The 27,405-nt window shown below is 36.9% G+C and overlaps 3 protein-coding genes across 3 annotated transcripts; all 3 read right to left on the minus strand.

Moving 5' to 3' along the window:
* Positions 1 to 1,682: 1,682 nt before the first annotated feature.
* On the minus strand, positions 1,683 to 2,645 carry LOC112856467 (olfactory receptor 11H7). The gene has a single exon (XM_025920033.2). The coding sequence runs from the start codon at positions 2,625 to 2,627 to the stop codon at positions 1,683 to 1,685; it is 945 nt and encodes a 314-aa protein (XP_025775818.2). The 5' UTR covers positions 2,628 to 2,645.
* A 3,919-nt stretch (positions 2,646 to 6,564) lies between these two features.
* Positions 6,565 to 10,036, minus strand: LOC112855206 (olfactory receptor 11H6). The gene is made up of 2 exons (XM_025918760.2): positions 10,028 to 10,036; positions 6,565 to 7,497 (listed from the first exon to the last, which is right to left on the minus strand). The coding sequence occupies exons 1-2, from the start codon at positions 10,034 to 10,036 to the stop codon at positions 6,565 to 6,567; spliced, it is 942 nt and encodes a 313-aa protein (XP_025774545.2).
* Positions 10,037 to 14,560: 4,524 nt separating this feature from the next.
* Positions 14,561 to 19,425, minus strand: LOC112855661 (olfactory receptor 11H6-like). Its single transcript, XM_025919273.2, has 2 exons — positions 19,414 to 19,425; positions 14,561 to 15,478 (listed from the first exon to the last, which is right to left on the minus strand). The coding sequence occupies exon 2, from the start codon at positions 15,374 to 15,376 to the stop codon at positions 14,561 to 14,563; it is 816 nt and encodes a 271-aa protein (XP_025775058.2). The 5' UTR covers positions 15,377 to 15,478; positions 19,414 to 19,425.
* Between the last annotated feature and the right edge of the window lie 7,980 nt (positions 19,426 to 27,405).

The following is a 27,405-nucleotide window of genomic DNA, read 5'->3' on the forward strand; positions in this document are numbered from 1 at the left end:
ATATGCATTATGAAGAGACATATAGTGCAACCTGGGAATGTTGGGAAGACTTTCTGGTGGAAGTGACGTCTCAATTGAATCTTAACAAAAGAATAGGTATTTGATAGGTATAGCTACATATTCAACATCTAATAAGTTGTAGTGGTAGGATACGTGTGAGCTATTTTATACAAAATACTTTCTCTTCCTTCAGCTAATGAATTCAGCTGAATCACTAAAATATTAGTGCTGAATTAAGTCCAAACTGTGGTGGATTGTTCAAATCTGTCATTAGTAGCTTCCCAAGTAGATTTTCTGATTCTGTTCCCACCTTTTTTAAGTTCCTGTACTCATCTTGAAGTATAGTGCTGTCCAGTTGCCCAAGAATACTTTCAAAAACATACCTTTTGGTCTTCAGGTGAAGGTTTTCTTCCTTCTTTAGGCTACAGCATTTTAAAAACATTTGCACTTTAATTATTTAATTGATTGTTTTGGACTTAGTGGGATATAAACACAAAGAAACTTTATTTTTTTTCACCATTTCTACTTCACACACTTTCTGGTGTTCTATTTGTTTCCATCTGTGGATAATATCTTGGGCCACTGTGATAGCTTTTCTGGTTACTTTTAGTATTAATACAGGGTTCTCTTGTCCAGATATTGGAAATTGTAGTATAGTTTAAAAGCAAAATTTTAATCTTTTATCCAAATTAAAACTTATTTCTCAAGACTGTGTCTGACTCAGACTTGATGTACTACTTTTCCTCTGCCCTTTTATTCCTTTTCTCCCACATGACTACACTGCCTCTGGTTACTCTAGGTTTCAGGTGGGAGAAAAATAAAGGTGAAAAGCTTTTCCTTGAGTGGTATTGTTGCCCTATTGTTTAGCAGAAATTTGTATGTTGATTTTTCTCTCATGGAGTGTTTCCTTTTTTGGTGGGGGCAGAGCTCCCTAAACTGTAGTTACCTGATGTATGTAGTGCTTCATTGATTGGCTACTTATGACTTCTTTCATCCCTGGATTCTGGTGACCCACTCCATATAGACTCACATTTGGGGTGGCCTTATTCTCCAAGTTGTGCTTTGGGGTGAAAACCCTTTCAAGATTGGTCCAAGTTGAAATGACAAAAGGCATTTTATGTGTTATATGCCTGGGTGGCTCAGTTGGTTGAGCATTTGACTCTTGATTTCAGCTCAGGTCATGATCTCATGATCATGGAATCAAGCCCCATGTTCAGTTTTGCACTGAGCATGGAGACTGCTTGGGTTTCTCTTTCTCTCCTTCTCTCTCTGTCCCTCCTCTCCTTGCAAGTTCTCTCTCTCAAAATAAATAAATAAACACTAAACATTTTTTTTTAAAAGTGAAGCATTATACAGCCTTGTAAGCAAATAACCAATTTGATTCATATCTCTTAACCAAGTTGTGTGGACAGAGATTGTACACTGAAAAAATCAAAACCTTCCTGGAGGTAAATATTGAGATTTTTAAGAGTTATTTTTTTCTCTGTGTTGGGTGGCAATCTCTTTCTATGGAAACAGATTCATGAAACTAAAAGCACATCCAAATATGACTAAATACATGAATTTTGTTTTGTACCACAGGACCATTATGGTTATGAATAAAGTCAAATCAGTTTGGATTGGAAGAAAAGAGTTACTGTTCCACTTTCAGAAAAAGAGTCATTGTTTCTCACAAAACCTTTTCATGAGGGTTGGATGATTCTTATTCCACAAATGACCTGACGGAGGGCAAATTTCATTTCCCTATTGCGTAAGCTATAGATGAGGGGGTTTAAGACTGGTGTCACTACAGAGTATATCAGTGTGATGATCTTATACATAGCAACTGAGTTGCCAGATGTAGGACTCACATACATCACCATTATGGTTCCATAGAATAGAGACACCACAGCTAAGTGGGATCCACAGGTAGAGAAGGCCTTTTGCCGCCCAGCTGAAGAAGGAACCTGAAGCACAGCTCTGAGCACTAAGGCATAGGACCCAATAATGTACAAAATGGTGAGAATGATGATAAGAGAGCTCACAAAGTGGAATACATACTCTATGATTGGTGTGGGGGCACAGGACAATGCCATCAGTGGGTCCACATCACACAGGAAGTGATCAATAATGTTGGGACCACAAAAGGGTAGTTGAGAAATGAAGAAAATAGTAATTGCATGTCCAAGGAAACCAATGAGCCAACAAAGACACACCAGAATGACACAGAGCTTCCTGGTCATAATGGAGGGATAGTGCAGTGGACGGCAGATGGCCAGGTACCGATCATAGGCCATGACACAGAGGAAGAAGCACTCAGTTGTGCCCAGGGAAAAGAAGAAGTAGAATTGAGTGAAGCAGCCAGAGAATGATATGGTCTTAGTTTTGGAAAGAAAATTGACCAGCATGTTGGGGACTGTGCAGGTCACATACCAGATCTCTAGAAAGGAGAAGTTGGCCAGGAGCACATACATAGGTGTATGGAGTCGATGGTCCCACCTCACTGCACAAATGATGGCCATATTCCCAGTCAGAGTCAAGATGTAGACCAACAAAACCATTGAGAAAAGGATGATCTGTATTTTCCAGGGACCAGGAAAACCCAACAAGACAAACTGTGTCACAGTAGATATCCCTGACTTATTCATGGCCCCCAGACTGTGGAGAGAAGACAGATAATGACAAGTCACTTTTTCTGCTGAGACATTTGAAACTTTTCTTAGGATAGGCAGTTTGATGCAGGAAAGTGTACTGAATATTCTAAAACAAGTTTTGAATAAGTCCTGCTCTATTCTGAGTGAGCTCTTTGGCCCTGATTTTTTTGTAAATGTACAATTCTAAGCTACTTGAACTTTCTTTATCAGTGGGCAAAATCAGTTAAATTTAATCTTTTTTAGATATAAAGAAATCTTGTGTTAGAGGCAAAAATGGTTTGTTTTATGTTTAATTTTTTTTCAGTGAAAACTGTTCATATATAGCAGTTAGTGCTATTTATTTCAAAATGTGAGGACACACATGCTATCATGTAAAAATAGGTTTGTATCTGACACATTGTATAGATTTGAATGGTTTGAGCTTTGACATTATTACAGATTCTCACCCTCTCTGTCTCCCCTACCTTTTTTCTTGAGCCATTTCCATTAGGAGATTTACTTTCTATCATTTTTTTCATGATAGTGGGAGAAAATCAACAAAGATATTCAGATAACAAATTCTTACAGCTACTTCCTATTTAAAGATGTTTACATTGCATTAAAGCTCATTTACAATTTGGTATTTATTCCTTTGTTTTTGTCAATAAAAAGTCACTATAATTCACTCCATAATGATTAATTTCATGTGATAAGTAATGCTTCATATGCATTTAAATCTATGTTATTAAAGATGAATATAACAGATACAATGTATTGGAGAAGAAAATTAAAATCACCAGGAGATTTTCTTGTAAAGCTCTTCTCACTGCTGCTACAATCTTCCTAAAGTTTATTATTTGGAAGATTTTTAAATAGATTTAGTCTATTTAAAAAATACTCTCAATTTTCAAAATAATAGAAAAGAATCAAAGATGTATCAAAAATAATTATTTCCCATATTCCAAAATTTGACCTTATTCTCTTTACAATACCATCACCAAAGATACCTTTTTAAGAATCAAATAATTCAGAGAAAAGAACACAATGATAGCTTTAACATATTAAAATCTCCAGAATTTTTTTAATAAGATACTTCTTTGATAAGAGGAAAATTCTGCTTAAAAATAATTTTGATAGAAGTGGTGTGTATAAAATATTTATAGTACTCACTGAGCATAATCAAATGGGAAAAATCCTTCTATTCAGTGAGATTATGTTAAGTGATATAAATATATTTATAATGAAACAGCTGTTGCAAGTTCACTAAATGAATAATGCATAAAGTGAACTATGAACCTATTCATCTAGAAGCAAACACAACCTTCCTATTGGACTGGTTAAGTCAAAGCAGGTTGTAGTCTTGTGGACAAGAAACCAAGAAGAGAAGGAAATCGAAAGATGGAGATAAATTCTTTTTAATTTTTTAAATTAAGATGATTATGAAGAACTAAACTTACCTGCATTGATCATAATTTTTGTTAAGTGTTCCATAGAATGTATGATTTTGGTAAGATAATTTGGTATAAAAAATGGTTTCCCACTGTGGGAACTTTGTGCTTTCCAAACAAGAGCTCTCTTTTCTCGACAAGACAAGAAAGGAGTAATGCAGAGAGCAGCCACTTACCCCTGGGAAAACAGCAACAATGACTTGAATCAGATTCACAGACTTTGACTCAAAATAAAAATGCATGTGTTTGAGCTAGAGGCTACTCTTTTTTACATTACAAAAAGACTTCACAGAAAAACTATTAGCTCTAGGGAAAGCATGGTAAATGAATTTCACAAATGGTTTCCAACATAATTATAAGAAGCATTTCCTAATATATTCACCATTAAACCCTATGTGAATCTTAGTTGTTATACACAGATATGATTTTACCCTTAAAAAATTTTTTTAATGCCACCTCTCCTGATGGTGGACATAAGTAATGGAATGAACAAAGAGGAGAGAACTGAGAGAGGAGACCAAAACAAAACAAAACAAAACAAAACAAATCCCTGTATTCTCTTGGTTTCAGTCCCAGTGGATGGAGCTAGTTCCACACTGTTTTGTTCAAAATACCAGTGAAAGTCACACCATTCCTGGTGCTCCAGACACTTCCTGAGATGGGGAAGATCTGTGGATTACTTTGACACAATTTAGTGTACTTATTTGGGGGAGTATAAGTTCCAGGGTGATCTAAACACTCTGAGAGTTTTGTTTTTGTTTTTGAGCTGTAAGTAACCAATATTCCTTGATACTCAATCTCTTGAGCATATTGAATGAACAAATATATAGGTGAATAGGCCCACCTGTGGTGTATAATAGCAGCAATGCCCATCAGAGATGATGATTCCTATATACTGAGAAGCTTTCCTAGGTCATCTTGGGGAGATGACCTTCATAGGAAGGTCACGAAGATTCTCTCCTTCACTGCCTTTAATGTGGAAGCCCTCTGTGAGAGCTTCATGCATGACTTATTTCACTTCCTTTGCACTGTGAGATTCTAGTGGTCTGTTTCCTACAGAGTGTGCTGAAACTATGTGCTGGTCTTAGTTTATGTGCCATTTTGGCCATTGTTGAGAATTCTCAGGTATCTCTTCATGTGATCTTGTAACTTTCTCTAGGGACCTTCTTCCTTCTTGCCTGGGGGTTTCATTAATATTTCTGGTAGGTTGGCCCATAGTTATTATTAGATAATGTGCTACATTGACTCTCTGGGGACCCCATTGTCTCCTTAAGTTTGTATTTCTCAAACAGGGTATGTGATTGTATGCCATGGGATACACAGAGCCCCTAATTAAATATCTTCCTGAAGGGAAGGTTTTACTAAGAGAAGATAATTCTTTATTACACAAAATACGTATGTACTGTGGAACAGAAAGTATAATTTGTGATCATTTTTTAGATAAAACTTTGAGTTTCAAAGAAATATTGTCCCCAAATGCCCCATGTTTTCTGACCACTGTTGCCAAACATTCTTTGTTTTAATTGAGGAGTGAAAGGTTTGAGAAACACTGTGTGAGAGTATTTAATCAACTAGTACCAGCAGGCCTATCTTCCTGGCACACCAAATTTTATTTCCCAAATGGCCATAACTAAAAGGGGGTACTTTCATTTTAAGTACATTGGCCTTTCAGCTAATGGCTTTCCTGTTTCAGAATGGGGTTTGGGCACAAAGATGGAATTTGTTCTTGGTATAATTTTCTCTTAATGCCTTCCTGACTCAGATGTTGCACTATAGCCTTCTGAGAGGCGTAAAAATATGCTTAGGACATTGTTATTCCATATTACAAGTGGAGTTGTCACAACTGATTTGGGGAGTAAGCACTAAGAGTAAAGATGCCCACTTGGGAGAACATGTAGAATGATCATTGTGAAGTGCAGGGCTTAGACAGTGGATCAATAGGAAAGAAGAATGGATTGAGGAGTCTAGTGAATGAGAGCTTTGGCAGGAAGGAGAGTTTGTACTTTATCTCTAAGTGAAAGAAGTATGAAACATATTCTGTTTTTGGTGTGAAAGACAGCTTTAAACAATGGAAAATGTCTGTTACTGGGTGGGCTTTTTGTTGTTGTTGTTGTCGTTGTTGTTGTTGTTAGTGGTGGCCCCTTGGTCCATTGTCTTTAAGAGTATTTTCTGAATTTAGAAGATTGCACCCTCTATTGAAAGGCTCCAGGTACACATATATGTGATTCTTTCCACCAGCTAAGATTAAACCAATGAAGATACATCACAGGGAAAGAAGATATATATAATAACACAATATAATTATCTAGTGAGATAATTTAAAATGTTTTATTGAACATTTTTCATTGATGAGCTGAACTTGAACTGCTAAGTTACCGTGAAAAATAAGTATCTCCCTCTACTTAAGTGTGAGCTGGAACACGACTTTCTGAAGCCATTCTCTATTGTTTTTATAAATAATTAAGGTTAGAAGTGACAAATTCTGCTTCTCTCTCAAACATGTCTCAGTTTGGGTTACTTCTTAATCCTAGGAGTTTCTTTAGGGCATCTTTCATGTCTTTATTTCGAAGACTATAGATAAGGGGGTTTAAGAGTGGAGTCACTGCTGAGTATACCAAAGTGACGATCTTCTGCATTCCTGCTGGATTTCCTGATGTTGGGCTTACATACATCACCATAAGGGTTCCATAGAATAGAGACACCACCATTAGGTGTGACCCACATGTGGAGAAAGCTTTAGTTTGACCAGCACGAGAAGGAATACGAAGCACAGCTCTGAGTACCAGAGTGTAAGATCCCAAGATAGAAAGGAAGGGCCCAAAGATAATCACTGAGTTGAAGGTATAGCAGATAAGTTCAGTCGAAGGAGCAGGGATGCAGGCCAGTGCGAACAATGGGCCTGGGTCACACACGAAGTGGTCAATGATGTTAGGTCCACAGAAGGGAAGTTGGGAGATGAGGACAATGGGGATTGGATAGCAGAGAAATCCACTCACCCAGCAAACGCAGACCAGGATCACACAGAGCTTCCCAGTCATGATGGAAGGGTAATGTAGTGGGCGACAGATGGCAAGGTACCGGTCATAAGCCATAACTGATAAGAAGAAACACTCTGTTGTACCCAGTGAGAAAAAGAAGTAAAATTGGAGGAAGCATCCAGTGAAGGAGATGGTCTTGGTCTCAGAGAGGATGGTGACCAGCATGTTTGGGACAGTGGAGGAGATGTACCAGATCTCTAGGAAGGCAAAGTTTCCCAAGAGGATGTACATGGGTGTGTGAAGCCGCTTGTCCCATTTCACTACATAGACAATAACCCCATTCCCCAGCAGAGTGAGGAGATAGACCACAAGGATTAATGAGAAGAAAAAGTTCTGCATCTCCCTTTGACCAGGAAAACCCAGGAGGACAAACTCAGTCACAAAATGCATTGTTGCGTTCTGAGATTCCAAAGCTGTTAGAGAAACAGAAGTAACCAAGGAGTGAATAACAATGAACATTTGTGGGTTTTGCTAACAATTCACTTGTAAATGTACAAAGTATTTTTACATAAATTATCTCATTTGATCTTCCAAATGACCCTTTGAGCTGTAGGGAGGTGTGCTTCATCCTTCTCTTTTATAGATAAGGAAACTGAAGTTCAGAGAAATTTAAGGGGTTTACTTAAATGTGCAAAGCCAGTAACTCCTAGATACTCTGGCCATTTGAAGATTGGTTTGGAACGAACCTCACTTCTTTTCAAATATTCCTATAACTCTGAGTCTCAGTAATATTTTATCTTTCATGTTAAAATCATTACCTCTTAGATATTCTACATGTAAGTATAGATTTTGGATACATTCCTTTACTTTGAAACAAAATTGAATATAAATCTGAAGCAATAAATTTTCTTCTTAGAGTTTCATACACAAAAGTCCAATAAAAAGCAGATAAGTGGAACTGTGTGGTGAGAGTGTTGAGACCCTTTGCTTTTGCTGCTCTGAGGGAGGTGATCTAGAAACCTCAGGATTCTGTAAAATGGTGTGAAAATCATCTGAGTAGCCCTCTCTAGGTCACATTCTGCTAGGAGGCATCTGGATTTGTAGAACAATTTAGTTCATTTCCTCTTGAGGATCTCTGGCTCTCTCAAAGTACTTTGTGTTGAACAAAATATGTCTCCTTTATTACTTCTGTGCATTGATCCTGGGACTCTGCCAAAGCTATACAAAGTAAGTGTCATTCCCTCTTAAAAACTGAGAACAAACTGAGGGTTGATGGGGGGTGGGAGGGAAGGGAGGGTGGGTGATGGGTATTGAGGAGGGCACCTTTGGGGATGAGCACTGGGTGTTGTATGGAAACCAATTTGACAATAAATTTCATATATTGAAAAAAAATAAAAAAAAACCAAAAAACAAAGTAAGTCTCATTCTTCTTCCATTATGGTGATGGTTGGAGGCTTATATAACAAATGGAAGCTGTTATGTCCCCTATACATTACTTTCTTTTGGATGCCAACGTTTATCCTGGCTTGTTTTCCCCTAAGCTGCACTATTCTACATCATGGCTAGGCTCTTGAGATAACTTACCGCTGGGTATGCCAAATTTTTCTAGTATATAACACCATGTTTCTTCATTTTTTGCTATGAATTAAACCCTAAGCACCATAACTTTCCATTCATCATCTTGCTTTTACCTAAATTAAATAAATAATGAATAGAAATAGAAAGGTTACCTTAGGATATGTCAAGACCAGAAAAATCTTCCTCATATTGGATGAATTAGGAGTTGAGATATTACTATAAACTTGGATATTGGTAGCAACCTTTCTAAAACTATTTGTCCAGGCTTCTTTCTTTCTTCTTTTTTTTTTTTTTTCAATATGTTCAGGCTTATTTCTATGTCCTAAAGTTTTCTTGTTAAAGTTCAAGATATTTGGCTGGGTAAACCACCACCAGTATTTTAAATTTAGTAATATATTGACAACCAACATAGGATAATTGATCAATTTATTTATTTGTTTATTTAAGTTTATTTATTTTGAGGGAGAGAGAGAGAGAGAGAGAGAGGGAGAATCCCAAGCACTATCAGTGCAGAGCCTGATGCAGGGCTCAGACTCAAAAACCATGAGATCATGACCTGAGCTGAAATCAAGATTTGGACGCTTAGCTGACAGAGCCACCCAGGCACCCCAACCACATTATTTATTAATGTCACTATTAAGATACTCACAAAATTGCATCCTTATGCCATTTATATAATCTTCCGAGAGCATGAAGCTTGCTTCTCAGTATTTCATCAAACCTGGAACAAACTCAGATGGTAAATGTTTTACTGCCAAGGTAACTTTGGATATTTGTATTGATTAACAACATTTTAGAATGATGAAAAAAACTGCATAATAAATATTATTTTTATGCAAATTTAAATTTTTCCAAGCAAGTTAGTTCAATGGACTATAATTATGACCATATGTATAAACATTTCCAGGAGATTTGTAATTTCACATATATTTTCCATAACCATACCTATGTTTTTCAGACCGCATGCTGTCATTTTTGGTCAGAAAGTAGTTACTGGGCTTATAAAAAAAAAAGTTGAATGTCAAATTTAAATTGTAGCATATTACCCATTTACTTATTCATTTGGGCATTTAACAAACATTTATTCACTATTGATTATATTCCTAGCAGCGTACTAAGTTCTGGAGTACAATAGTAAACATGATGAATAAAATTCCTCCCCTTTTGGAACTTATGACTTATAAAAGCAATCAAGACTGCCACCTACCTCTGTAGTGTCTTGAACTGTGTGTTTCATAGCACATATCTAATTATGTGCCGTGGGCCTGAAAAAAATATTTATTCCAGTTCATAATAACTTAGATAAATCTATGTAGTGAGGGTAGTAGCATGATTGCTGACTTTATTTGACATAAATGAGATACTTTTTGCTTCACAAGAAAATAGAGATATAAGACATGAATTGACTTACTCTATTCATAGGCCAGGTAGTTCTTGGCACCAAGAAAAGAAATAGAATTCCAGTTCATGATTTTGAGTTGGAACCCAAACTCATAAGTCTTAACTCCTTCCTGGTCATTTGACTTCAGGATGTCCAGGACCTTTTAAAATTTGTGCTACATTGAAACTTTAGTTATCTGTGGAATACAGGATCAGAAAATGAGGGATAAATGAATTTCACAAATAATTTGAAACTCACTGCATCCATCCATTTCTGCTTCCTTTACCTTCACAACACATCTGTTAGTAGCTCAAAGGGTGAATTTAAATCCACTTCCTTCAGCTTTCTGTTCACCTCAAGTGATGCAACAAATGAACAGTTAGAAGAGGAACAACAAAGAACATGGGCAATCCATTCTATATGAACTGATAAGGAAGCCAGCTCCTCCTCCATAATACCAGCTACTTGCTTGAAATTTAAGCTGCTTGCCCAAAGAAGAGCACTTTAAAAATTATAAGTGCAGGGGTTCTTTTTCCTTTAAATATTTATATTTTTAAGATTAATCCATAAATTTGGTAATTTGATAAATTTGGTAAATCTAAAGGACAAGAGAGTCTGCCTATTACTTTCTCAGTTTCCACTTTCCAATTGTCCCTTGCCAACAACTCTGAAAAAAAAATCCTATTTTAGTTGCCCTTGCCAAAGGATATTTGTCAACCAAAATTTACTGACAAATATTAGAAACTAAGTGGTAGAAGACTCAGGCTACATTGTAACTGAAGAAGATTTAATTCCTGCCCCCCCCCCCCCCCCCCCGCAAATATCCAAGACATCTGAGCCCCATTTTTCCTAAGTGAGTTGCATAGTGGAACTCTGTGATACCAGTGAATCCTTCATGTGAATCTATTACCCCATGTGTTGGGAGAAGAGAACTGCAGGGCCTAACACGTTCTTACAAAGAACAAAGGAACAAAGAATGAATGGACTTGTAGACGAATCAGAACATTCTTAGTATCTGACAGCCGTGGGTATCTAGGAGCAGTGAAGCATTGATGTAGGCAGACTTTCCGTACATACCTGATGGTGTTTCTGGCTCCAAGAGGAAGACCAAGGGGAAACTCCAGCCACAAGAGTGTCCTCATTTAACAATCTAAAACATTCATGGGTGGAGAGCAGCATTTGTGGCCCCAGAGACTTCCTTCCTTTAGTATTCTGAACCAAATGAAATGTATTTTTCATGCCAGTAATTACTAAGAATTTACATGTCCCTCCTGAACAGAAGTCATAGTTCCCCAGAACGTTCATTGGGAGGCATCTAGTTCTCTGTTTATGTATCTCTGGTCCAATATTTGTTTATATTTCCCCCAGTGGTTTGAAATAGTGAGACACAGAGGTCAGAATAAATATCCAAGAGAGGGAGGGAAAATTGTCCTCTTGGTGGAGATTCCTTCCTCTAAGGAACTGATCTACCTGGGGGATGAAGTGGAGGAGAGCAGCGAGGGGCACAGGTTAATAGGGGAGAAAAGTGTGTGTGTGTGTGTGTTGGTGGGGAGAGAGATTTTCCCCAAATATACTTGCTTTATTCTTGGTGCCAAACCTCTAAGCACTTAAATTAAAAAAAATTATTTGTCTATACAGATATTTGTATAGATATAAGATATTTGTAGATCTATATTTGTATAGGTAATTATTTGTCTATACTTAATTTGGGGGTCGATCAGTGTAGGCAGCAAGTGCAAGTATGCCATTCATGGGAGAGGTGAATATAGAATCACCCAGCTTCCTAATTTCTGGCACAGGAACTCTGCGCTCTCACCAACCTGCAATCAAGTACCCCTCCTTTGTCTTAGGCTTCTGCCCCCTTCCTGGTTCTACGCTGTCCCTGTCCAAGCCATCAGCCTGACAGGCAGCACCTCCCTCCTAAATTTTAACTCAGATGGGGCTGTGTTTCCAAACCCCTCACTTCTAAGAACCCTGTGGCTTGGACCCGCTCCAACCCTCTGGGGGAGGGTCTTGCTGAGCAATGGCTGGGTGCTGACTTGCCCCAGAGAACGTCCATTGGATTGCACTGTGGCAGAGGTTCAGAGATTGTGGCCAGGTGCTGGCTTGCGCCAGAAGAGGTTCAGAGATTATGGCGAATCACAACACACAGCTGGCGCCAGGTTTCACTGCACTCTGGCATCTTTGTTCCAATACTAGCAAATGTGGCTGTTCTCTGGAGTCCCCTGGGGGGTGGAGCCACTGTTTGTTCTCCAAACGGGGAACCTCTTCTCCCCATGTGGCCCACGGACCCCTTGGAACTCTTTGCCTGCTTCTGGGAATTCTACCTTCATCCCCACCAGAGCAATGCCAGGTATTGAGCTCTAGAATTTCTGACTCTGTGATCCCCTGTTTATAGAGTCCTAATGGTATTGAAACCCTCTCTTTTCTACCTGTCAGTGGTTTGGGGAACAGATTTTTTGTTCAGTCCCTTGTGTTTCCACTCTTTCTCTTTCTCTCCAGCTACCTTCAGGGGGAGTGCTTTTCTTCTATTCACTTGATGTGCCACACACACCCCCCTCCCTTCCTCTATCCTGTCTCTGCAAAAACAGCTGCCTACCCTGTGGGGCTTCTCTCTCCCCCAGTTCACCTCTTCACCCCGCCCACCTGCCAGCTCCCTTATTTTCCAAGGAGTCCCCCAACATGCTCCTAAATCAGTATGGACATATTTGTCTCCCATTTTCCACCTCCCCCTGACCCTCATTGTGTAAACTGCCATTTTTTATGTTGTCTTTCTGTGCAGGCTGCTGTCTCATTAAGCGTGGCACATCACCTAGTGCTGAGTCAGCTGAGTTTTAAAGCTCCAGGCTTCAAGTTCCACTGGTTTTACAAACTCACAGAATTCAGCCCTTCTGGTTTTCAAAGCTAAACATTACTGGGATTAATCTCTGTGTGAGCTCCCTGAGATGAGGGCCCATTTCTCTGCCCTCTCCATTTGTGCAGATACCTCCCTCCTACAAGGATCCTTCCTCTGCCTTTCTGACTTTCATAATCTTTCAGGTGCAGCTCCTCCATATTTAGCTGTGGAGTTTGTTCTGCCGGTCTTTGGATTGCTCTCTGGTTTATTGACTTGGATATTTATGATATTTACTTGTAAGTGTGGGATGAGATGAAGTCAGGGGCTTCTTATTCTGCCATCTCCCCAAGCTCTCCCCTACATTATCTCTTAAGATTGTCACAAAAACATCATTTCCGAATTAGAATGTCCTTTTTTAGAATCTAGGAGAACTTTCCATTCATTTTGAGCAAATGAGCTCCCTGGCTTTTCCACATCTCCAACTATGTATCCTTAAGGAGAGATTACAGATACAAATTCCTTTGAAAAGAAACAAACTTTTTTTTTTTTTAATTTAACTGGAAATAAGAGCTTTAAAAATGGCCATGCCTGTCTCTAGTCTATTGTCAACAAAATTTCCATAATATAAATGGGGTAATGTTGCTCCTCTGTCCAAAAATCTCCAAAGGCTTCCCATCTCACATGGAATTAAAAGTTCTTACTATGGTGTACAAGGTCCTGCACAATTTGGCCCTCTGATCATTCTCTTTGACTTTATCTCCAAAAATTTCCCCCTTAATTTCTCTGCTTCAGCCAAACCAACCTCCTTGCTGTTACTTGAACATAATTCTGCCTTGGGATCTTATAGAGAACTTGTTTCCCTCTGCCTCAGCTGTCTGTCTGGCTCATTTCTTCATCTACTCAAGCTTTTGCTTAAATACTGCCTTCTTCATGTGGCCTTCTCTGATGATCATCCTAGTTAAAATTTCAGCTCCTTCTTCCACACTTCCTGTCCTCATTCCACTTTTTCCAAAGTGCTAATCATGCTTTGACCTCCTATATATTTTACTTATTTTTTAAATTGTCTGTCCCCACTAGAAAGTAAACTATGTGGATACGGGTCTTTGAACATTTTGGTCATGGTGTATCTCTGGTACTTAAAAGAGTGCCAAGAACATAATAAATACTAACAAACTCTTTCTTGAAAGAATTATTACAATTTTATCTGATGTTAGGACACGTATTTCTTATATAAGCATGAAACTTTCAGTCTATCCTTAACCTGGAAGATTCTCAACCATGCAGACCCAAGGGATAAGGAAGGCATTGTTATTAAATCCCTTAAGTATGTATCCATTAGGCATTTAAATTAGATTCTTTATTCACTTTAAAAAATATTGGTCTGTCTTAATGCTTTGAATACAGCGATGATGTGCACCTGGGATAACTGCCCTTGTTCTACCTTCCACCACCATCTCCAAATAACCCAAACTACACAGTATACAATAGCACAGTATGATGCCCTCATATCACTATCTACTGGAGTTATCCATGTTGGAAATATTGTTACATTTGCAATATAAATGAATCAGTTATGGTTTAACTCTACCAGGTTGGTTGAAGAATAAAGCATTCTCACTGAGAAATATGTTTTTTGAAGTGTGCATTGGAGAATTGGCAACAGTAAATCAAGTTCATAATTAATTTTTTGTCTGGACATTGGTTTGCTTGGTCTCATGTAGACTAGTTTACGTTCCTTCTATCCTCAGGATTTTCTTCAGTGCAGCCTTCATGTCCTTGTTTCGTAAACTGTAAATCAGAGGGTTTAAGAAGGGAGTCACCACGGAGTAGAACAAAGTCAAAATCTTCTGAATTTCAGCTGGGTTATCAGCTGTGGGACTCACATACATTGCCAAAAGGGCTCCGAAGAATAAGCATACCACTGTCAGATGTGATCCGCAGGTGGAAAAGGCCTTCCGCAGGCCAGCAGCTGAAGGCACTTTTAACACAGCTATCAGTAAAAGAGTATAGGAGCCAAGAATATACAGAAGTGTGAGGATGATGATGAGGGAGTTCAGGACATAGAAGATGATCTCCATGACTGGAGCTGTAGCACAGGACAGAGCCATCAGTGGGTCCATGTCACACATAAAGTGGTCAATGGTGTTGGGTCCACAGAAAGGCAATTGAGAGAGCTGTATAGTGGAGGCAGAGTAACTAAGGAACCCCAACACCCAGCAAAGAGACATCAAGATATAGCAGAGTTGTTGGGTCATGGTGGTTGAATAGTGCAGTGGGTGGCAGATAGCGAGGTACCGATCATATGCCATGATGCAGAGGAAATATGCCTCAGTTGTACCAAGGGAAGTAAAAAAATATAACTGGAGGAAACAGCCAACAAAAGAGATGGTTTTTGTTTCTGAGAGGAAATTGACTAGCATACTGGGCACAGTGGAGGTAATGTACAAGATTTCAAGGAAAGCAAAATTGCCTAGGAGAATATACATTGGGGTATGGAGCCGTTGGTCCAACCTCACAGCACAGACAATAATCCCGTTTCCCATTATGGTAAATATATAGATCCCCAAGAACAGTGAGAAAAGGAAACTTTGCAACTCCTGACAACCAGGGAAGCCTAGGAGGACAAACTCAGTCACAGTGCTTGTCTCTGAACTGTTCATAAATTCCAGGGCTGCAGAGGAGACAGAAAACACCATTATACAAGATATTTTGTTTCCTGGAAAACTGGTAGGAAACCTATGTAAGGTGTGTGTGTTGGCTATTTGGCAATTAGTTTGTAATAACTCATCCACTAACTCGTCAGATCTTATTTAAAAGTAACCAATCAATAATTCTGACTATCCCAAATTTCAATAAACTTAGGTCCATAACAATGGAATGATTTACATTATTTAAATTTTCATCATCAGTGGGGTTAGGTTTGAAAGGAAAATACTATCTTACCTTTGAGGTTTTGGAAACTCGGAGTATTACCCACTGTTAAATGCAGTAAAGTATTTGTATTTTTTCCCCACCCATAGTTAAAAAAGCTGATAGAACAGCTTTTAGTCTGTGCTAATTTTTTAGCCAAGAATTAGGACTGCGATAACTTTTTTTTTTCTTTTTTGACATCTCTCACTAAGTAGAAAGTACTTGGCATCTCAGATATCCTAGGGCTGTGAATGTCCATTATGCTTTCTGAGCTTTTCACATCAGAATAATTTTCTCTTATAACATATTAATGAATTATAACTTTTAGCATAAAAACCAGGAGGAGGGGTCATAGTAATATTTTTCTGAAGACTTCAGCTCAGGTCATGGTCTCCCTGTCCATGGGTTTGAGCCCTGCGACGAGCTGTATGTTGCCAGCTCAGAGCCTGGAGCCTGCTTCAGATTCTCTCTTGCTGTCTCTGCCCTGCCCCTCCCTCCACCCCACACTCTGTCTCTCTCTCTGTCTCTTGAAATAAATAATTTTAAAAAAGCATAAAAAACCTCCCCTAATTAGTCAATTGAATCTTCACTATTTTAAACAAGTACAGTGTTTTGAATAATTTACCATAAATCTCTCATTAAAGTAACGTATTTGTTAAAGTAAAGTAAGTATTTACTTCAAAATATATGGTTCAGCTACTTGGAAGGATTCATTCTTATGCTGTCTACATATCATAGATGATGAGTTTTAACATTACTGATTGCAATCTCCCCTGCTCACATGCAGGAAACTCAGAATCTTCATAAACTGGGAAAGGTTAATTATCAAAAGTCAAATAGACAAACAAGCAAACGTAACGTAGCTCTAAATGTTGCAAAAGATTAAATCTTCTTGCTGAACACAAATGATATTTTATGCCATTTTGGTTATACACAAACCTTATGTAAAAATATTAAATAAGATTTCTCCAAATGCAAGGATATTTTTAAACATTAAGTTATTCAATACATTTCAAACAATTTAAAATGCTTATGTATTGTCATTTCAGTTTACTAATGCTACAGATGCTATAAATACTACATTTATCTTACCCAAATAAAATTTACTTTCAAAATGAAAAAATCTTATTTTTTAATAATTAAGAGCATGAAAAATATAGAAACAAACCAAAAAACCCCCAAAACAATCCCACTTCTTAGAATAAGCAAATTTTAACTCTTTGAAGAATTGCATACTTCTTTTCTTTAAAAATTAAAATGGGATTTTTCAAAATAGGCTGTTTATAGCATGTTTTTAAGACTTAATATACTTTAGTATTTTTTCCATTTTAAAAATAAAGCTCTACTCCATATGATCCAGTAATTCCACTTCTGGGTATTTACCTTAAGACAATGGAAACATTAATTTGAAAGGGTATATGCATGCCTATATTTATTGCATCATTATTTATAACAGCCAATATATGAAGGCAACCTAAGTGTCCATCAGTAGATGAATGGATAAAAAAGATGTGGTTTATATACACAGTGGAATATTACTCAGCCATAAAAAAATTAAAATCTTGCCATTTGAGACAACATGTATGAACCTAGAGGGTATTATGCTAAGTGAAGTAAGTCATACAGAGTAAGAAAAACACCATATGATTTCACTTGTATGTGGAATCTAAAACCAAAATGAACATCAAAAATATAGAAATAGACTCATAAATATAGACAACAAACTGATGATTGCCAGTGTGGAGGGGCTTGGGGGAGTAGGGGAAATAAGAGAATTAAGAGGCACAAATTTCCAGTTATAAAACGACTTTTCACAGGGTGAAAAGTACATCATAGGGAATGTAGTCAATAATATTGTAATAACATTGTATGGTGCCAGACAGTAACTATTTTTATGGTGATGGGCATTAAAAAATTTTTTTTTTAATGTTTATTTATTTTTGAGAGAGAGAGAGAGAGAGAGACAGACAGACAGAGTGTGAGTGGGGGAGGGGCAGAGAGCGAGAGGGAGACACAGAATCTGAGGCAGGCTCTAGGCTCTGAGCTGTCAGCACAGAGCCTGATGGAGGGCTTGAACCCATGAACTGTGAGATCATGACCTGAGCCAAAGTCAGACACTTAACCAACTGAGACACCCAGGGGCCCCATATAGTGGTAAGCATTTTGTAATGTAGGTAATTGTCAAATCACTTTGTTGTACACCTGAAACTAATATATACTTCAACTACAATTGAAATTTAAAAATATATATTATAGCTCTATATCATCAGTTCAATGGCTGCATTGTCTTCCATAGATTTAATCAACTCCCTTGTGATAGATTTAGATGATCAATGTTTTATATTATAAGCACTTTATTAATATTCTTAACACATATCTTAAGATACTTGACCTATAAAGTGAGCTTGTAATGATTAAAAAATTAATAGGCTAATCAATTTTTTACATCCTAGTTTTTGATGATGAAGATTTCTAGATATCTTTTTGATATTTACTAAAGTCATCAAGTCAGAACTTATTTATTTATTTATTTATTTATTTATTTATTTATTTATTTATTATTTAAGTTTATTTATTTTGAGAGAAAGCATGAGCAGGGGAGGGGCAGAGAGGGAGAAGGAGAAAATCCAAGCAGGCTCCGCACTGTTAGTGCACAGCCCAACGCAGTGTTCAAACTCATGAACCGTGAGATCATGACCTGAGCCAAGATCAAGAGTCAGACGCTCAACCTACTGAGCCACACAGGCACCCCAAAACTATTTAAAAACAAAAATAATTTTTTCTTTGAGTGTAACAATGTTACATTAATTTCAGGTGTATAGTACAGTGATTCACCAACTTTATATGTTAAGCTATTCTCACCACAAGTGTAGCTATCATGTGTCACTGTAGAATGCTGTTGCAATACCATTGACTATATTGCCTGTGCTGTAACTTTTATTCCCATGACTTATTCCTTAACTGGAATACTGTATCTTCCATTCCCCTTCACTTATTTGCCCTATCTCTCCACCTCCCTCCCCTCTAATAGCCATGAATTTGTTCTCTGCATTTATAGGTCTGATTCTGCTTTTTGTTTGTTTATTCATTCTGTTTTTTAGATTCTGCATAGAAGTGAGATCATATGATATTTGAGTTTCTCTGTCTTTACCTATAAGATAAATTCCTGCTTAATATTTCTATAGCATGTTATGGATGTCTCTACTAGAGCATGTGCATAATGACTAAATCATGTATTTATGTTTCCCTCCCTCTAGCTTGACAACTTTTATAATTAAGTAATGATGTTACTTTATCTTTATATTCTCAGTTGATTGAGTTTATGGTGCATAGTAGGCATTTATTGAGTAAATTAGTGGTTGGGTAAATTTTGGTCTTGCCAATCCTATCACAATAAAGCTCATCTACTGAATTTATGGGCTATCACTGAGCGTCCAATCTGAACATCATTGGACAGAGTCTTATGTGACTTGTAGCAAGGTCATGTTTAAACCCGTGGCCCATTAATCCCTTCTTGCCTCATATCTCTGTCATGTTTGAGTGTTCATTCTAAATATAAGCCTGCTTAGTTATTTACCCTTTTTTATATCTTCAAATCTATAATCACCATTCTGCTTAATACCTCTTGTTTCATCTGTTTCTTTCTAAGAGTTTCCTGTCCCTTTTGTACATTTCTTGGTGAATGGCTCCACTCTTGGCATTTGCTAAAGGGAAAAACTTGAGAATCATTCCAGGCACTTTCTAATTCTGTCACTTCTCATAGGCTGTCAATCACCATATCCTGCTGATTTTCCCTACCAAATGTTTTTCAAATCTGTCTTGGGCGCATAGATCAATGTAAACGCTTTCTTTGTTTGGATGGTCCAGTAGTGGAGTGGAGCTGCTGTACATATAACCTAGAAAGAAAAAATGGGCCTCTCTGATGGACTAGGAATGTATTTTTAGGAGGAAAGCGGCTGCTTTGGTGAGGACGAGATCACCCACTCTGACAATAGCTATGTGGTGACATACCATAGCTGGATCAGGTTCACAACTGATTGGCTCAGTCCAGTAATATATAACTCAGTGGTCCTCTTATATAACTGTAGTTAGAGGAAAATAAATGATAACATCTAGATTGATTTGGGATCAAAAACCATATGACGTACTGTATGCTCTTAAGTGAGGCAGCACCTATTTTTCAGAGCTTTTGTGAAAATACTGTTGAACATGTATGCCTAGTACAGTTCCTGGAATATACTAGTATAATAATATTACCAACAACTATGATTACCAAGTAACTAGGATAATTTTTTTAACATAACCATTTAAAAACCCAAATGAAAACCAATATTAAATAAACCTAAAAAACTGGTTAAAAAGTCAGTAGGTTCCAGTGCATCACATAGCAGAGCTATGGGTAGCTCTCTTTGGTTGCTCAGGTTTTTTATTTTACTAACTTTCTTATATATTCTGGTACTTAAAGACATAGAGCTTTGTCTGATATAAAAGAAGAAGACATTAAAAGATAGTAGTGTTAACAATTCAAGATGTAGAAAAATGGTTAAAGGAAGGGCATTATATTACCTGTGATGTGCATAAGACTAACTGGGAATAAGTTATATTTAATTGAGGGCATTGTAGAAAATGAGTTATTGAGTACAACGTTGAACAGTTTCTAAAACAAAATTATGTAACTTATCAAATTTCTGAATAATGAGGCATTCTTTTATGAATCACTAGGCAAGAAAATTTCAGGGATTGTTAAGCTGAGGGAGATCTGAGTAGCTGGGCACTGGAGTCAACAGTTCATGTAACATAACTTATTATGTTATGGGAGATATTGTGGATGAAATCACATATCCAGAGGCATGAAACCCACCCAAGTTTGCCAAAATGTATTAATTTTAAAATGGTATTTTACTGGAGCTAGAATTCCATTTATGGATGTCTTAGAAAAAGTGCAATGATGCCTAGACAGAAAAGTTACTTACCCTTCATGATAGGTCTAAGTGTGGAGAAAGCTGGGAGTGAACTCTGAGTTGATATCTTCTTATTGATTCCTCTCTTTCCTTTATGTGAAATCAAAATGGGGGAGCCTGACCTTGAGAATCATGGGATAGACAAAATTAACTTCTGACACTCCCTTTCTTCCCTTCCTGAAGTGCTCCAAAGAAACAGTTATAGTATTAGGGTACTTCTGTTGGGCAATAGGATAGCCAGTGGAAAGAAGTACAGCCCTACAATCTATCCTTGAGGTGCGGACCTCCATTGACATATCAATATTTTCATCAAGAGCTGTATGAGAGACCTCAATCACCCTCAAGCACCTGGATCTTTCATTTGTCTCACTCAGCAGAGGAAATTCAATAGGTGAATTTTATATATTGGTTACTTTTGTTTTAAAATAGCTGAACAAAGTAAGATATAAACTTCATGAGGAGATTTTGAGAAGGGGTACAGATAAATAAATGCATAGGATGTATTATTGAGACTCTCAAGGGTACAATTAAAGTTTCATCATAGAGATTATTATGAAGTTTTCAGTCTCCCCTTGGGATGGTTTATGACTCCCACAAGACCCCTTGGTGTAGCATCCTTTCTTTATCCATAGTCTTCATACAGTTTGGGTTAAATTGGCTCCTAGAGTGAAGGTAGGAATAATGTCTAAAAGGCAATGATGAGGTGTCTATATGTGGATTTCTAGAGAATTTCTTTTTGTTTTCAGAAGTCTTTTTTCACTGTGAAATATAGAAAATGTTCACAACATACATTATTTATACTCTGGGAGAGTATTTTCTTTACATACTTGACATTGCAAATTTTTGCTTCCAGTCCTTAGTTACTGATAGACTATTTTATTTTATTTATTTTATTTTAATTTTCATTTTAGAGAAAATGTGAGCAGGGGAGAGCGACAGAGGGAGAGAGAGAGGGAGAGAGGGAGAGAGGGAGAAAATCCTAAGCAGTCTCCATGCTCAATATGGAGCTTGATTCTGGGGCTCAATCCCATGACTCTGGGATCATGACTTGAGCCCAAATCAAGTCAAACACTCAACTGACCAAGACATCCAGGTGTCCCAAGACTGTTTGTTTTCTATCTGTCTTATCTGTTCTTTGTTTCTTCTTTCTTGCCTTCTTTCATATTATTCATGTATTTTTATGTCATTTTCCTCTATTACCTCTTTTTGATGGTTTTATAATATTTTTTATTGTGGTAATATATATATAACATAAAAATAACCATTTTAAAGTGTATGGTCTTGAGGCATTACACACATTACTATTGTAATGCAACCACCACCAACATCCATCTCCAGAACTTTTCATTATCCCAAACTGAAGCTCTATGCCCACTAAACAATAACTTCCCATTCCACTCTCCCACAGCTGCTGGCAATATGTTGGGGAAATTGGAGAAAATCGTATGTGAAGTCCAAATCCAAGCAACAGTTGAACCATGGCCATAAACTTCCGGGGATGGCTGATTTTTGATTTTCCTTTTGAATGGTGTCAGGTTTAGTTCTGGTCCGTAATTACTTGAGGATGAAGACCACCACGGGTTCTAGCTTCATGTGAGCCCTGGGTTCCCATCTCCATCTCTGCAGCCAGGCACTGCCATGAAGCATAATGATTTTATCTATAGGCAAGTGCATTCTGAACATGACCAGTGCTTACCATTCAGACTTCCAAAAATTTTTTTGACTTAGGAGTTTCCTATTGACTCTTCATATTGTCAGTATTTTAAAGTTTTATTTTTTTTAATGCAGTATTTTTGAGGGGCACCTGGCTGGCTCAGTCAGTAGAGCATGTGATTCTTGATCTCATGGTCATGTGTTCAAGCCCACGTTGGGCATAGAGATTACTTAAAAAAAAATCAGTATTTTTCTTTATTCTTATCAGGATGGTAGATTGAAGTAACCACCTTTCTATTATGAAAATTTGTGTTTACTAAAATTTTGTAAATAATATTTCAATTTGGGCTTTAATTTACATTGCATTTTACAGCCATTTTGTTTTGGGGAGCTCATTAATCTCTGGGAGTAGTTAGCTATATAGTGGCTTATAGAAGATTTTCTGTAAGTACTTATATTCTTGCTCTAAAAAAATTAAAAATTATTTATTTATTTTTAAATTTGAGTATAGTTGACACTCAATGTTATATTGGTTTCAGGTACAACATAGTGGTTCAACAACTTTATTTAAAAAAATTTAATTCTAAGACAGATACCATATGGTTTCACTCTTATGTGGATCCTGAGAAACTTAACAGGAACCCATGGGGGAGGGGAAGGAAAAAAAAAAAAAAAAAGAGGTTAGAGTGGGAGAGAGCCAAAGCATAAGAGACTGTTGAGAACTGAGAACAAACTAAGGGTTGATGGGGGGTGGGAGGGAGGAGAGGGTGGGTGATGGGTATTGAGGAGGGCACCTTTTGGGATGAGCACTGGGTGTTGTATGGAAACTAATTTGACAATAAATTTCATATATAAATAATAAAAAAAAAATTTAATTCTAGTATAGTCAACATACAGTGTTATGTTGATGTTAGGTATATAATGTGGTGATTTAACAATTCTATACATTACTCAGTGCTTGTCGATAATATGTTATGATATGCTCACCAAAAGTGTAGCTACCACTTGTCACCATTCAATGATATTACAATACCATTGACTATATTCCCTTTTCTGTGCCTTTTATTCTCATGACTTATTCATTCCGTAACTGGAAGCCTATATCTCCCATTCCCCTTCACAGGTTTTGCCCACCCCTCTACCCCTCTCCCTTCTGTCAACCATCAGTTTGTTCTCTGTATTTATAGGTCTGATTCTGCTTTTTCTTCATTTATTCATTTGTTTTGTTTTTTAGATCCCACACAGAAGTGAAATCATATCATACTTGCCTTTCTTTGTCTGACTTATTTCACAAAGTATAATAATGGACCTTTAGGTCCATCCGTTGTCACAAATGGCAATATCTCATTTTTTTATGGGTGAGTAATATTTCATTGTATGTATATACCATGTCTTCTTGATCTATTCATTTATTGATGGATGTTTAGGTTGCTTCCATATCTTGACTATTGTAAACAATGCTTCAATTAACATTAAGCATGCATGTTTCTTTTGAATTAGTATTTTTGTTTTTTGGAGTAAATACCCAGTACTGGAATTATTAGATTATATAGTATTTCTATTATTAATTTTTTGAGGAAACTCCATACTGTTTTCCACAGTCTGTTTTTTTTTTCAGATGTTTATTTTTTTTTATTTATTTTTTTTATTTATATATGAAATTTATTGTCAAATTGGTTTCCATACAACACCCAGTGCTCATCCCAAAAGGTGCCCTCCTCAATACCCATCACCCACCCTCTCCTCCCTCCCACCCCCCATCAACCCTTAGTTTGTTCTCAGTTCTCAACAGTCTCTTATGCTTTGGCTCTCTCCCACTCTAACCTCTTTTTTTTTTTTTTCTCCTTCCCCTCCCCCATGGGTTCCTGTTAAGTTTCTCAGGATCCACATAAGAGTGAAACCATATGGTATCTGTCTTTCTCTGTATGGCTTATTTCACTTAGCATCACACTCTCCAGTTCCATCCACGTTGCTACAAAAGGCCATATTTCATTTTTTCTCATTGCCACGTAGTATTCCATTGTGTATATAAACCACAGTCTGTTTTTGTGCCAGTACCATACCGTTTCAATTACTATAGCTTTGTGGTATATTTCAAAATCTAGAATTGTGATACCTCCAGTTTTGTTATTCTTTATTAGGATTGCTTTGGCTATTTGGAGTCTTTTGTGGTTCCATACAAACTTTAAAATCATTTGTTCTAGTTCTGTGAAAAATGCTGTTGGTATTTCAATAGGGATTGAATCCATAGATTGCTTTGGGTTGTATGGAAATTTTAGCAGTATTACTTCTTCAAAAACATGAGCATGGAATGTCTTTCAATTTGTTTGTCATCTTCAATATCTTTCATGAATGTTTTATAATATTCAGAGTACAGGTCTTTCACCTCCTTAGTGATGTTTATTCCTAGGTATCTTATTCTTTTTGGTGCAGCTGTAATAATTGGGATTGTTTCCTTAATTTTTCTTTCTACACTTATTAATGTATAGAAACACAATTGATTTCTCAGAATTAATTTTGTGTCCTGAAAAAATAGTTTTTTTGTAGATTCTTTAGGGCTTTCTAAAAATAGTATCATGTCATCTGCAAATAGTGACAGTTTATCTTCTTTACCAGCACAGATGCTTTTTATTAAAGCGCTTTTATTTTGTAGCCTGAGGTGTACTTACAAAAAGATAATGCCCTATGATTAGCTATGCTTAAAACTTCTTTCACATGACACAGATCCATGCTTACACACCTGCTACTTATCACGATCTTTCATAGCATTTGGTTCTCACCTCTCATTGCATGTGTACCATTTAATAAAAAAGAAAACCCTTGCAATATTTTTATGCCTCTGTATCACGAGACTGTGAGCCCTTTGAGGGAAGAAAATGTCTCTTATATACTTCTGGATCAAATTTATTTTCAGGCTCAGTGTCTTGGATTGTAGGTGCTCAACAACAAAAACAAGAATATATAGTTGAACAATGAAAAAGAGGATGTCTAAATATAAATGTTATAAGGTAGTTACAGTTTGTCACAGTATATTTGTAGAAACCCTAACAAATGTCTCTTATTTTCTCTGAAGTACCAAAAATTCTGAGTAAAAAAATGTTAAGATGTTCTTTGGACACTACTTCAAATTTTCTATAAGTGAATAGGCTCCTAAGGAATCCTAGAATTGTTGGGGGTGGGTGGGTGGGAATTATTTTTTAGATCTAATTATCAGAAAGCTGCTCTAGGGGTACCTGGGCAGCTCAGTGGGTTAAGCCTCCGACTCTTAATTTCAGCTCAGGTCAAGGTTTGTGAGTTTGACCATGTGGAGTCTGATTGATATTCTCTTTCTCTCTCTCCTTGTCTCTACCCCCCCACCCTGCCTCAAGTAAATAAATATAATAAACTTAAAAAAGAAAATTAATCCAGGAAGTCATTCTTTGTCTAAAAACAATTGTATCATTATTTATTTTTAAATAAATAATACAGCCATACAACAAAGAATGTAAAGAGTTCAAAAGGGGGTATGAAGAAAGCCGCTCCTTTGTCTCTTGTTCTTCAGACACCAAAGTCTTGTCATTTAAAGCAACCACTGTTATCAGTCTCTAGATCTCCTTCAGGAGATAGTCTATACATTTACATGAAAGGTAGTTACTCTCAGCTACTCACCTCGCTTTCTTCACTCAACAATATATCTTGGATGCCAACTATACTTCAATAATAATAATAATAAGCCCCAAAATACAACATATCTTGGAGATACTATATAACATTACATATAAGATTTAAGGTAGTATGACTGAACCATAATTTATTTAACTAGTCTTCTCTTAATGGGAATTGACATTTTTCTCAACATTTTGCAATATAATATACTGTTATAGCAATAATGCAATGAATATTCTTATACTTTCATCATTTCCCACATATGTGAGAATATCTGTAGACTGAGTAACTTAGAAGTTGGGTTTATGGGTTTCAGGGTGTATGTATTCTAAATTTTGATCAAAGTTGTCTAATTGTCCTGTATAGAGTTTGTAAAATTTATACTTTACCAGCAAGTGTCAGAGAAGTTACCATCCTCAACCATACAATGGTTATCAAACTGCTTGGTCTTTGTCACTCTGATGGGTTAAAAATGAAATAGGCTTATTCTGCCTTTATCTTTTTTATGAATGAATTTGTGCTCTTACCATATGTTTAAGGATATTTTCTGTATGTTGTTTATATCCTCTTGCTTATTTTCCTACTGGGATATTGTTCTGTTCTCTTACTGTTCATAGACCTTTATGCACATCAAGGAAACATTGTTTGACAAATAATTGAGACATCCTAAATTATTGATGGGCAAATAATGAAAAGTCTTCAAGATAGAAATATAGGATGAGTTGGTAACAAAAAAGCAACTTGGGTTAATGAAAGGGTGGTCGATAGGAAATTTTTGTTTTTTACCATTAAAGTTATTATCCTTAGCACATCACTCCTGATTCCTAACCATCATTTTCTTCTTATGCAGATCAAGGTGTTGAATTGGTGAAGACATTTCAATATTAAGATTACCTTTCATTTAGGACCTAGGAGGGAGTTCAAGGGGAACTAGGGCAAGTGACTAATACAATTCCTGAGTAAATACTTTTACTGATGTACAATTCCTGAGCACCTCCTATACAGAAAAAAAAGTTTAAATCTGTTCTCTGTTGTTTTGGTTTTACCTCTTATTTTACTGTAAGCAGGGATCTCCCTCCTTCACCTGCTTCTCTTTGGGAATCTGCAGCTGCTTGCAATGAAAAGAAAAGCAGGTCTGTATCCCAGACTTGTGTTTATTCAGTCCCTATATCCACTCATCTCTGATTTGCCTCTGAGTTTTTGCATGATTTTGTTACAAGATCATTTTTGGAAAGTGAAGGAAGTGAGTCAGTGTAGAATTTAGGTGTAATAGAAGCAATAGAAAAGCATTTCTGGTTATGGTCATGACTAGCATCATGTATTAAACTAACCTTGCCGCCAAAAGTAACCATACAATCTGGGCAGAATACCTAACACAATCATTTGAAGATACTGAAGAGCAG

Source organism: Puma concolor, chromosome B3 (assembly GCF_028749965.1).
Source record: "Puma concolor isolate L17-30 chromosome B3, mPumCon1.1.hap2, whole genome shotgun sequence".
Lineage (NCBI taxonomy): Eukaryota > Metazoa > Chordata > Mammalia > Carnivora > Felidae > Puma > Puma concolor.